Source organism: Danio rerio, chromosome 5 (assembly GCF_052040795.2).
Source record: "Danio rerio strain M-AB ecotype USA chromosome 5, GRCz13ab, whole genome shotgun sequence".
NCBI classification, from domain to species: domain Eukaryota; kingdom Metazoa; phylum Chordata; class Actinopteri; order Cypriniformes; family Danionidae; genus Danio; species Danio rerio.
Window position 1 is genome coordinate 68,705,817 of NC_141025.1, and position 12,627 is coordinate 68,718,443.

At 37.1% G+C, this 12,627-nt stretch overlaps 2 protein-coding genes across 9 annotated transcripts in view; both read left to right on the forward strand.

Moving 5' to 3' along the window:
* Positions 1–5,092, forward strand: part of lrwd1 (leucine-rich repeats and WD repeat domain containing 1) — a 29,783-nt gene extending 24,691 nt beyond the window's left edge. For 3 of the 5 annotated variants that reach the window (XM_087251338.1, XM_087251339.1, XM_087251340.1), the window contains 3 exons: positions 1,065–1,223; positions 1,377–1,486; positions 4,296–4,797. In XM_087251338.1, the coding sequence (XP_087107464.1) occupies positions 1,065–1,223; positions 1,377–1,486; positions 4,296–4,445 (419 nt within the window). In that variant the 3' untranslated portion in view covers positions 4,446–4,797. 5 annotated transcript variants of the gene reach the window in all.
* A 3,155-nt stretch (positions 5,093–8,247) lies between these two features.
* bckdk (branched chain keto acid dehydrogenase kinase) overlaps positions 8,248–12,627 on the forward strand; it is a 37,858-nt gene continuing 33,478 nt past the window's right edge. For 3 of the 4 annotated variants that reach the window (XR_015489925.1, XR_015489923.1, XR_015489924.1), the window contains exons 1-2: positions 8,289–8,690; positions 11,882–11,950. Coding sequence is in view for 1 of the 4 variants with exons in the window: in NM_213060.2 (NP_998225.2) it covers positions 8,445–8,690; positions 11,882–11,950 (315 nt within the window). In the remaining 3 variants the exon portion in view is untranslated. 4 annotated transcript variants of the gene reach the window in all.

Genomic DNA, 12,627 nt, shown 5'->3' on the forward strand with positions numbered 1-12,627 from the left:
GTTTACAAGTGTGGAGTCCCGTGAAGCAGCTCCTGATGGAGACTGTTTTGTGTTTACCTTATATTTAAAGTTGTTGCATGTCTGTCGATTCCAGCCTCAAAATGAGCTAGTTTGAGCCACTTGTAGATTAAGGTAGTGTTCAGAAAAAACAAAACACCCGAGAAGAAACTCGACACAGAGGACCATAAACACCTACTGCCAACTAGTGTTTCAGAAGTGTTATTGCAGAGCAACACAAACAGCGCACAGAAGTATAAATGCTCGGCTATGCCCATTGCATGCACCATGGGTTACGCCGATCACTTGACGCAGAAGTATAAACCAGGCTTCATCTGTAAAATTAAGAGGAAGTGATGGGCTCTGAAGATAATGTTGACAGCAACTACCCATTTTTAATATGTTTGCACAACAGAAACTGGGAACCATTTTAGTTCTAAGAACACCATTTAGGGGAACTAAATACTTGTCCTTAAATAGTTTTTCTGTATATTTAACACCTGGAAATGTTTCCATAAAATTGTACCTAATATAAGGCTGTGCTTATTCTGTGTGATATTTACACTTAAAGGTGCTTTATTTAAGTTTTTGACTCTACTAAAGCATAAAAATACAGTAATGCTTTCAAATATTTAAGAAACCTGCTAAGTGAACACACAAGTGTAACTCCGCCCATTGCCAGTTTACCCAGTTATACAGTTGTGCAGCTGAAAATGTGACCTGTGGAGGACAGTAGCATCCTCCGAAATGAGAAGCAGATTCAGAGTTATAAAAATCCATATGAGGTGGTTTTAAAATTGACAAATAATACAAATGTTACAAACATAAACGTTAGCTGAGCAGCTTACAGTGTAAGGCTTGATATTCAGGCACGCTCGCTCCTGTTGGTGACATTAATCTTGCAGTCTGCGTGTCAGTTACAGTGGAGGAGCGGCCCCGTGGAAAACCCCACTCCAATATGTTAAATTTGGGCTGTCAATCCTAAATAATGCACATTTAAAAACAAAGTGGCCTTGAATGTATTAATGATAGTTTTTATTAATTATGATATTTAAATTTTTTGTTAGCATCCAAGAGCCACATGCAGGGCTCAATCTATCTGTGGAGCTGGAGTGCCACACGGGCATCATGGAACAGCAGAAAGAAAGAGGTGCCGGCTGTTATTCTGGCAGAGCTGCAATGGTCCAGTACTGACATCCCATACCTGTCTCTAGGCACCTGTCCAGGTATCCATGTTTATTTTTGTCTTTTATGTACTACATAGTGTGCCACTATAAATATGCAGAATCTGTCTTGGCAATGATCTTATGTAGATTTAGTCAGCCCAGTAATGCCCACTTCCAAAATGCAGAAAATCTAAATACAATTTTTTTTTGTAGGTTATGGTTATGTAGTATGTGGAGATGAGCAAGGCAGACTATGGATGTATCATATTACAGACACCATGATGGAAAACTTCAAGAGTGGAAAAACAATCTCAGCCACTGAGGTGAGTGAACCGTTGTAGGACATGTTAAAGCAACAGTTCACCTAAAAATACAAATGTACTTACCATTTACTTTCCCTGATGCAGTGTAGCCACCGATTTTCTATGGAAAGTACCTAAGCTCTGCTTGAAAAGTCACTAGAAGATGTCATACATAAATTTGCATATTACTGACATCATTGCGTCGAACTGTTTCTGTTTGTTTAATAGTCTATGGTTTAATTGATATTTATATGTGCACTATGTTTTATATATACATTTCAATTTGATTACATTTATTGTTGTTTGAATACAGTATCAGTGTAGATGTGCAGTGTTTTAATGTAACCTCTCAGACGTAGATAAATTTTAACAATATTTAACTCTATTTTAACAATCTAGGTGCAAAGTCTAAAGCGAAAGGAGCAAAAGCATTAAGGGCTTGTCCGAATCCACTTTTGCTATTTTAAAGATGGAAAAATATGCTCTGCGCCCTGGCACATGGTCTAACATGGTTGTGCTTATTCTCTTAATGAGTTCTGGGTGTGTTTTGAGCATAGCGTGCATTAAACCAATCAGAGTCTTATCTCACAATCCCTTTAAGAGTCAGTTGTGTCACGCAATGGCGCATTTGCTATTTACATGGCGGACTTTGTAAGAGGAAAAACTGAATGCTTGACTAAACAGACCATCTGCAGCGCGAGGATAAATAACGAGCCTCCTCCATTTGGCCTCTTTACTTTCTCTTTACTTTACTCCTTTACTTACTTGATTAAGGAAACGTTGTATGCACTCCACTGAAGACATGGATTAGCCTACATATTTATTTCCTTTTCTAAGCCCCTGTAAAACTATTTAGTTTGTCAGCTAATGAATAAATGAACAAAAATAATAACACGTCCTATTCTTATGCCCCATATGGTGATGCAGACATCTCCAAAACCCTAACCGTACGTTCACACCGAAAGCGGCGACAGCGTCAAAGTAGCTGGAAGTCATTCATTTTCAATGAGAGCCTGCGGCGATAAGCGGCGAGGAGCAGCGCGGCGCGTCTTCGCCGGCGTGAGCGTCGAGGAGAGTTGAAATAAAGTCAACTTTATGGTAATGAGCTATGACGCGGTTCGGCGGCAAGCAATCAGAATGAAGACGTCCATCGCTTGATAGCAGTTCAGAGAACACAGACCAGTGAACTTTGGTTCCGACCACAGTTGTTCCCAAGGGTTTGATTATTGCGGTCGCCGGATTTCCAATTATTTCCAATTTTTTCCTGCAGGAACATACATTAAATAAGTTACTGGTGACTTACTGATGTTCATTAATGTTATATAAATTTATCTTAAAAAAGTGGGAATCTCACGCGATGTGATGGTACAAAACAGTACTGCTGCTTCAGGATATTTCAGACATATGGACACATATTGGATAAACAGAGCAAAGCCACACCACACGCAACTTGATCTTCCATTGTTGTATGAATTTGATAAGAAGTGCGCAACATTTTCACGCTAGAAACATGTTTTATGCAGGAATGTAACTGATATGCTGCAACGGCTCCTTTAAATATGAGATCAATGTAGCGAGTTTTGACGCTCTCGCCGCAGGAGCTGAAGGCAGAGAGCGTTGTCGCCAGGGCGGCCAGAGCGACCTTGGACGCTCTCGCCGCTTTCGGTGTGAACGTACGGTAACATTATACATATTCATAAGTTGACATGAATAACCTAAAAAAAGCCCTTCGAGATAAAGAAGGCTTGGAGGTAGTGGTTGTTAAATGTATGTAGATAATAATAATTTTTGTAACATTTTAATCCTTTATTATTTTTCATATGTAAAGATGTTTGTGTATTGCTGTACATCCTGTGTGTATTAAGCAATGTGTAAGCGTTTGGACCCACATAGGCGCATAACAAACGCGCTCTGTGCTGGACTTTAGACTAGCTTTTAGTTGGTCAATGGCACGGTCTTTACTTCATCCAATCAGCTCGCAGTAGAAAAACACACTACGCCCACTGTTTTCTTATTTAATATTCAGTTTCTCTTGGAACGGCGTCACAATATGACAAAAGAAAAGCAGTCACAGCTTCCAGTCTTTGCAGACTTTAATGCAAGATCCATTATGATCCATGATTCCACACTCAGGGCTAAATAATTAATTTTGTTTGTTAAGCGCAAAGATTTGTTTCAAAACTAATTCTATATATATTCCTATTATATCCTATATATATCCTTAATATTTAATTTTTTCATATGTAAAGATATTTGTGTATTGCTCTACATCTTCCTGTTTGCATTAAGCAAACGTTCGACTTTAGACCGGGTTTGTTTTGGTCTATTGAAAAATATATTATAGTTTCTCAAAATAGCAACGCGCCAGCAGTGCGCCTCAGAACGCCTTCCTTTTTAGACCAGATAGCCTATGGGCGCATATATGAGCGCAAATGCATTTGCTATTTAAACAGCGTAGCGCAACGCCCCAAAACGACTCTTGCGCCAAGCTAAAACTAGCAAAAGACTATTGCGCCGCGCTTTGCGCCACATTGCCCCAGGTGTATGATAGGGCCCTCAGTCACAGGGTCATCAAATGATGCCATTTTTTCTGCATATGCGCCCTCTAATGGTGAAATTTACATACTGTGACGTTACCGAAGAAAAAAAAGTGGCATTGTTCAAAACAGGGTTTCTATATAGATTGTATATTAACAGTGCAGTCATTTCGGCTTTTTCTGTCATGCGGAAAGTATACCTCAGTAAATGTTTTTTAAAACCTTTTGACAATAATTATGACGTTTGAATGCAGAGCTCCTGGATTTGATTTTCCCGCTGGTGCTTTTTTCAGGTGCTGCAGTGGCCGTCACCTATCAGAGCTGGAAAGGGTGCTTTAGAGGGGCCGTCTATTAACAGCACCGCCATGGATCCTGGTCTCCATTATTTGGTGGCCCTTACAGACAAGAACATGGTTGTGGTTTGGAAAAGAGAGAGTCACTGAGTTTTTTGCGGTTTGTTTTTGCAACTCGACTTGAATTGTAATCATGGTTTTGTGAGGAGAACATGACTTGAAAGGGAAATCGCAGACTTCAACTGTTACAAAGACTTATTGTCTTAAAGAGACAGAGAAAGACTAATTTGAGCCATCATGTGGATTTATTCCTGTTGCACTGTCACAAATGTAATTTAGCAAAATCACTCGGAATTTCTTTACTTCAAGTGTTTTTATTGTTTGTTTTAGTATTTTTTTTAATTCAAATTCAGAAAAAAAAAGATTGTCGGTTAAAAATGACATTGTTCAAAACTGTTTTTTTCCTAATAAACTGGTGTCATACATCATATTTCTTTTTAAATTGACCCATACATTGATTCCTCATACTGAGCTGAAAATGTGTGAAAAAAACAACCAAGAGGGAGTGTTCTGAATATTGTATGGTTTCTTATTGTTTTTAGATTGTCAGCCCTAATAGTCTGACAAATTGCACGATTAATCAAATCAAAACACTTTTATTGTCACATCATCAGCAGCACGTGTGCTATGATGAGCGAAAAGCTTAGGTGCTGGCTCCAGACAGTACAAAATACAGTGCAAATACAACGACAATGTGAAATTGACAGTGATATGTACAATAAATAGGTGTCCACATAGTTGTAGGCAATTAATGTTTAATGAAATGTTATTTTATGTCATGTTAGTAGGAGTTACACTCAGAACTAAAAATATACAATCAGGGGCGAAGTGTCCCCCTCACTTTTAGAGAAAAACCATTTAGAAACAGGTAATTAATAATTATATTAACGTGAACTTTTTGATCTCATACTGCTCCCACCCCCACCTGCTTTTAAATGTCTGCTACGTCCCTGCAAACAATAAGCAACCGCAATGTTAAAATTAGAAACTTAAAAATTTACTTCACCAACACATTTCTGTTGTGATCTGCCCTCTTTGCAGCCCATTTCTGAAGTTGTTTTCACAATTCTATGTTTTTCTATGTTTGTGTTTTCTTATTGTAAACAAACAGCATCAGGTCATATGTGAGTTTGCACCTGCTCAAATGTCATTATGTAAGCTTGCGTTCTTGACCAAGAGTAATATCCAACTGCGGCCAAGTCCAAGTCTACAGTTTATCAAGCCAAAAGACTATTTCTTATTAGAAATTAGAAATTATTCTGCAACTTAGTAAACTGAAACCACTTTAAGTCTGAAGTCTGTTAAAATTAAATTGCAATAAAGTTAATGGTGCGCACAATCCACTCACGCCTGATCACCTGTGAGCAGACATAACGCTAAATCATATCAGCACAGCTTTGATCAAATCAATTTGAACCATATGTAGTTGCTGTCAGCACACTTTTGTCATAATTATTTGGCCTACAATACAAGTATATACCCTCACTGGCCACTTTATTAGGTACGCCTTACTAGTATTTGGTTAGACCCCCTTTTGACTGCCTTAATCCCTTGTGGCATAGATTCAACAAGGTACTGGAAATATTCCTTAGAGTTTGGTTTATAGTGATGTTTTATAAACAAATTTCGGGAGGACCACGATCAGTCTTTGACGAGGCTGATTCATCACACACACACACACAATCATTCTATTATCCACTCAGCTCAAGAGCAAATCCATATAAATATTCAAACATGTCGTACCTCCGTTTCTCTCGACTTCAGTGTCCCTCCACCACCCCAACTCCACACTTAAACCAGATACCTATTTAAATCTGAGGGGGGAGCGTTCTGGAGCCGGGCTAGACACTGTGCTCTGACCCTATCTCTTCATCCTGATAAGGGGAATTACACGAGTTAGGGTGTCTTCCCGAGCTCAGAGCCCTCTCCCCAGACAGCACGCCAAATATGCATTTTCTATTCAGTCAAGTATCCGAGTTTGAACTCGTGAATTGACATGATAGCATCAAGAAGTTGCTGCAGCTTTTGTCGGCTACACATTCATGATGCGAATCTCCCGTTTCACCACATCCCAAAGGTGCTCTATTGGATTGAGATCTGTTGACTGGAGACTATTTGAGTACAGTGAACTCGTTGTCATGTTCAAGAAACCAGTCTGAGATGATTTGTGCTTTCTGTGATGGTGTGTTATCCTGCTGGATGTAGTCAGCTATATGCATTGAGTTGCTGCCATGTTGGCTGATTAGAAATTTGCGTTAACAAGTAGTTGGACAGGTGAACCTAATAAAGAGGCGGGTGATTGTATGTTATGATAAATTTCATCCCTAATATATCTATTTACAGTGTCACACATCTGCACATTGAACATCATTTTTCTCTTAGGAGTGAGAGAAAAGGGTGGGTGGTTTGGGATTAGCGCTACAGTACGTATAATATGTGACCATAGACTTGTGTTGCACAGGTATAAATTTGGTAATTGTCAAATATGTATTGAATGGGTCAAAATAATGTAGATTTATTTTAAGCCAGAAATCATTTGAGTATTGTGTAAAGATCATGTTCCAAGAAAATTTTATTTCCCACTGTAAACATATTGTACATTAATTTTCATTTAGTAATGTGCTTTGCTAACTTCAAATGCGAATTTCTTAACGTTTAGAATTTTTGAACCCTCAGATTCCAGATATTCAAATAGATGCAACTCAGCCAGATATTGTCAAATCCTTACAAAGTATTCATCAATGAAAAACGTATTACTAGGTGTTGTACAAATGTAAATGTAAAGAAATTCACTCTTGAGACATTTTTCTTGGTCCAGGGTCCCATATTGTAATAATTTGCTGTTAGCTGTGGCAGACATTTTCAGTAAATGCATTGGAAAACCTATAGAAAAGAGAAGTTTTTTTCCTAAAACAAGCCCAACAACAGAAACCCACAACCTGTCTTTTTTATATACAACCTTACAAAAGAAGCACAAAATTGCATGTTATAATTACAAACTCTGGTCCTTCTTACTATCATAAGCACCCGTACGAAAAACCACAAAAGCATCACATGAACTTTACATGTTAACATCACATCAAACTCATAAAATGAGGGTTTTGGAACGTTTTGTTTGGCAAAAATGTGATCACATTATGATCACAATACCACATTTTGAAATATGATCCATATTTAACTTGATTGGACACATGAAACATGGACGTTTTCATGTAAGGAAAATGTCACATCTTTTTTAACAATTAAAATGTTCCAAAACCAGACTTCTTATGTGTGTTTTACTTTTGAATCTTTAAAATGTAAAGTTTGAGTCATAATAGTAAGGGCACACTCGGGACTGTTTGCTGAGGCTCTGGAATAATGATAATAAAGTTGTAAATAATGTCTTGAACAGATGATTCTTTTGCTTTACAAGACCAGATTTGGATAATCAGGAGTGATGGGGGTATTACTTTTGTTTTGTCTGTATGCTTTTTTTTTACTCAAAAAGTACCGGTAGTCGCTGATTTGTTTTATGGATCACAAAAAATCTAATTTAATGTTCCACTGAAGAAGAACAGTTGCAGAAATATTATGTTACTTAATTTTTTGGGGGGTTAACATTACTAGGCACGGTTTACCCAGGGTTTACCACTTGTTAATGGTTGTTAATCATACTGATGTATCAATATATAGCATTATATATATAAAATATCTTTTCTTTTGAATAATGTTGCTCTCTTTTCGAACCGAATAAAATGTCTGCGAATAAATGTGTTTTTAAAGGGAAGTGTAGGTCGCTGTTCCTGTCAGTCTGCCTCATTGTCCTTGCTGCGCCGTGACTCATTGGCCTACCGTCACTGCTGAGGTCGTGATGACCCAAAAGCCCCGCCTCCTATGTTCGCTGATTGGCTGATCATAACCGTCTTTAGATAAACACCACTCAGGACGGGTGGTATTTTCACATCATCAAGCGATGTGATGGTGCTCGAGATGTGCCTTTGTGCACGATTAAACTCGCTTTGTCGAATGGCAAGGTAGACGGTTGTTTTTAAACAACAGGAAAGTAACAGGTTTTGATTTTGTTGTTTGCGTTATCAGAGCGTTAAAATGCGCGGACGCGTGACAGGCCAGGCCATGGAGTTGCTGGGCAGCGGCGGCTGTGGGATCAGCGTGACCAGGCTCTTTCTGTCCCCGTCAGCCAAAGCAGCCGCTCCGGTGACCGGGGCTCATGGCGTCGGCAGAAGGTTTCGGTCAACATCCTCCATGTCCAGCTACTCGGAGCTGGCTCGGGAGCGGTCCAAAACCGTTACGTCTTTTTACAACCAGTCCGCCATCGACGCATCCGCCGAGAAGGTCAGTCACCGTTTGTAGATGGTTTTACTTCAGCTGTAGTCTCTTCAGCCTCTCAGTGGTGGTCTAAAAGTCACTAACCACCCCAAATAGACGGTTTCTCGTGATGACACTAACCACCAGAAATAAACCACACAGGCCTTTTTCACTATTTGGTCTTTAAAGTTAGTGTTTAATTTCCGTTTGTATGTTAGTACAATTGGTAAGTTAATATTCACTACAACGTATACCGCATTGATCCAGAGAAATGCCTTTTAGCAGTTTAGCTGCTAATAATCAGTATTACAGAAACACCTTTAAGTTACAGTAACCAAAAAAAGTAGAACACAAAATAGTTGTAAATGAGAAGATGATTAAAGAGATGGTTCAATCATAAAACGGAAAAACCTCTCATCGTTTATTCAACCGTCAATTATCACAAACCTGTTTCCCTGTATTACAAATAGAAGTTAGCGTTACGTTGAAAAATGCTAAAAGCCCTGTTATAATTGACGTCCATAGCATTTGTTTTTCCCACTGTGGATGTCAATGGGTTACAGGTTTCCACCATTCTCCTAAATGTCTTTTTTTGTGTTAAACAGAGAAAGGAAAATCATACAGGTATGAAACAATCCAGGACTAACGTTACATTTTAATTTTTTGGTGAGCTTTTTAAAATGAATGCATCAACCTACTTTCTCAGCCATTTAAAACTGTAAACTAAATGTTAGCTTAAAAAGCAAGTCTCCATATACCTTGTATTTTGGCTAAATTGCAGATTATAAACTCATTTGTAGAGCAGTGTTTTAAAGTTTTACTTGACTCCCACAGTGTTCATAAACACAAGCTCAGTAAGCTTCATAAACACAGACAAACATCTAGTATTAGGTGTCAGCGGTGAAACAACCATGAGGTCTTCATGTACAGGTCACACCAAGGGCAGCAAGCTTCATAAATATTCCAACCTTTTTACACTTATATATTATTAATTATGTTCATGTGGTAAAAATGTGCATCTGATTGCCCATCTTGTCAGGTTAAGTCATTTTTCTGTTGTGCATGGTATCCTTATGTAACCTGACCTACTTTGGGCATCTGGGACTACACTAGTGACTCGACAAAACCCAGTGTGCTTATTGCTCTGCCACTGCTCCTCCTGTACCAATAGGTTCATTAAGCACATTTTCATAATTGAGTCAAGACTGTTAAATGGTTAACTCAGTTGGAGATTTATTCTTTGCTCAGCCACACTGAAACGTTAACCCTGCAAATCTTGACATGTGAAATGTCATAAAAGTAGTTTTTTTATGGAGACGTTAAGTCTGTTGACCCAAAAATTGCATTGTGTTCTTTTGCATTGTATTTGATGCATAGCTATTTTAGTTTTGTGGGTCATATATACTGATATATTATAGTGTAATTATTCATCTAATGCCTGATGGGCGAAAATTGTCACATTTATTTACATCCAAATAATATATAGATAATAAGTAGCCTGGTGTTGGTGTTGTCATTTTTGGTCATTCATTTTTATTTTTTAGGAAAGCATGCTAACTTATCTGAAATGTATGGAGTCAGATCATTCATTCGTTTTCTTGTAGGCTTAGTCCCTTTATCAATCCGGGGTCGCCACAACGGAATGAACCGCCAACTTATCTATCAACTTTTTATGCAGCGGATGCCTATTCAGTCTCAATAATAACAGTACATTTACAAAACTAAAATTCATACGCGCACAGCATAATTCACATTTACAAAAACCAATTTTCAAGTTCAAAACTTGTAAGTGTGCAAATCCAATTCGTAAATCTGAAACACAATTCATAAATGTGCAAATCCAATTAGTAAATCCAAAAGCAATTCATAAATGAGCAAATCCAATTCATGAATCCAAAACACAGTTCCCAAATGTGCAAACCCAATTAGTAAAAATCCAAAACAATTCGCAAATGTGCAAATTCAATTTGTGAATGCAAAATGCAATTTTTTAAATGTGCAAATCCAATTGCTTAATTCAAAACGCAATTCGTAATTGTGCAAATCCAATTTGTTAATCCAAAACATAATTCGTAGAGGAGAAATGGACGTGCCCAAATGAGCCTGGTTTCTCTTGTGGTTTTTTTAACTCTTTATTTTTGCCAATTGGTGAAGTTTTTTTTTCCTCGCCGCTGTCGCCTCTGGCTTGCATGGTTCGGAATCTGTAGAGCTGCACATCGATGGGTTGCTCTTCAGTGTTTGGACTCTCAGTAGTGATTATTAACCACTCTGAACTAAACTGAACTTAAACTCTCAAAACTGAACTGACACTGTTTCAATTTACTATGATCTTCTATTTGAAGCTGCTGTGACACAATCTACATTGTAAAAGTGCTATACAAATAAAGGTGAATTGAATTTATAATTGTGAAAATCCAGTTCGTAAATTTAAAATGCCATTCGTAAATGTGCAAATTCAATTCTTAAATCCAAAATGCAATTTATAATTGTGAAAATCCAATTTGTAAATTCGAGATTAATTTCGTAAATGTGCAAATCCAATTTATAAATTCAAAGCACAATGGATGAATTCAAAAGTAAAAAGCATAATTATTTCCACAAAGCTCACACAAATGCATCTTAACTTGATACATTTAAAATGTATTTTAAATGTACATTTAAAATTCTTGAATTGACTTCTGTCACACATTTATGCATTTATGAAGTTAAGAATTGAATTTGTGCATTTTATGAACTGTTTTGCATTTATGAACTGATTGTTTAAGTGTGAGTTGTGCTGTGCACGTATGAATTATATTTTGTAAATGCATTATTATTGAGACTGATCTGGCTCTGTGGAAATATATTGTTACATAGTGTTAAGAAACTAAATAACTGTTCTCACTTGGCATTAACATTGTAATCGAAGGTTTTAAATATAGATCTGTCCTTTACTCCTGAACTTATGTTCTCCATTATGTAGTACACTCGCTTACAAATAGTTCTATTAATAAGTGTAACTTTACCTATGAATCTGTCACTGCAAAATCTTGTTTATAAAATATAGAAATAACAGAATGCCTTAATAAAAATAAATGTCTTTACATTGTTTGAAGTTGACCGAAACCTTGATTTACAGACTGCTGAATGAATGAAATACACAAAGTCTCTCTCATCCCTTTTAAATCAAGTTATATTTAAAGCATATGCTATTTTTAACAGCAGTGTTCTTTTTGCAGCCTTCTGTCAGACTGACACCAGCCACTATGCTATACGCAGGGAAGTCTCCTGACGGACAGCATATCTTGGTAATTACACACTCTCGAGCACTGTCCTACCTTTATCCTAACCCACACTGGAGTCGGTCATTTGTGGGCAGATTGCAACATTTTTGCATCAAGGATCACCAACTCACTGTGTAAAATCATTAATATTTTTATATTAAATGGGTTATTTGTTTAAAAAAATTTTAATAAGTAATTTTTTATATTTGAAATATTGGTCTACTTTAATTTAGTTGCTCTTAATTGCAACGTAACGGCAACATCATTTTGTGTTTTAATGACTGTCATCTTAAACACCCCATTTTAATTATAATCGGGGTTCCCATGCTTCTTTAAAGTACTTAAATTTCAGACATGAATTCAAGGCCTGGAAGATACTTAAAAGCAAACATAGGTCCTTGAAAGTGCTTGAAATACAATTGTAATTAAATTGGTTTATGGTTATATTTGAACAATTTTACTTAATTGTTAAAAACAGCAAAAATGTCTAATAACACTGACAAATAATGCACGTTATTTCAATATTTCAGAAAGCACATTTGAATATCACCAGTAGTGAATTCGACAGTTTTTATTAGTTATTTGTACGCGACTTTTCATACATATTCTACATATGCTGGGGTATGAATCGCAAAGGTACTTGATTTAAAATTAATGGTGCTTTAAAATGTCCTTGAATTTGCCATTTATAAAAATGTGGG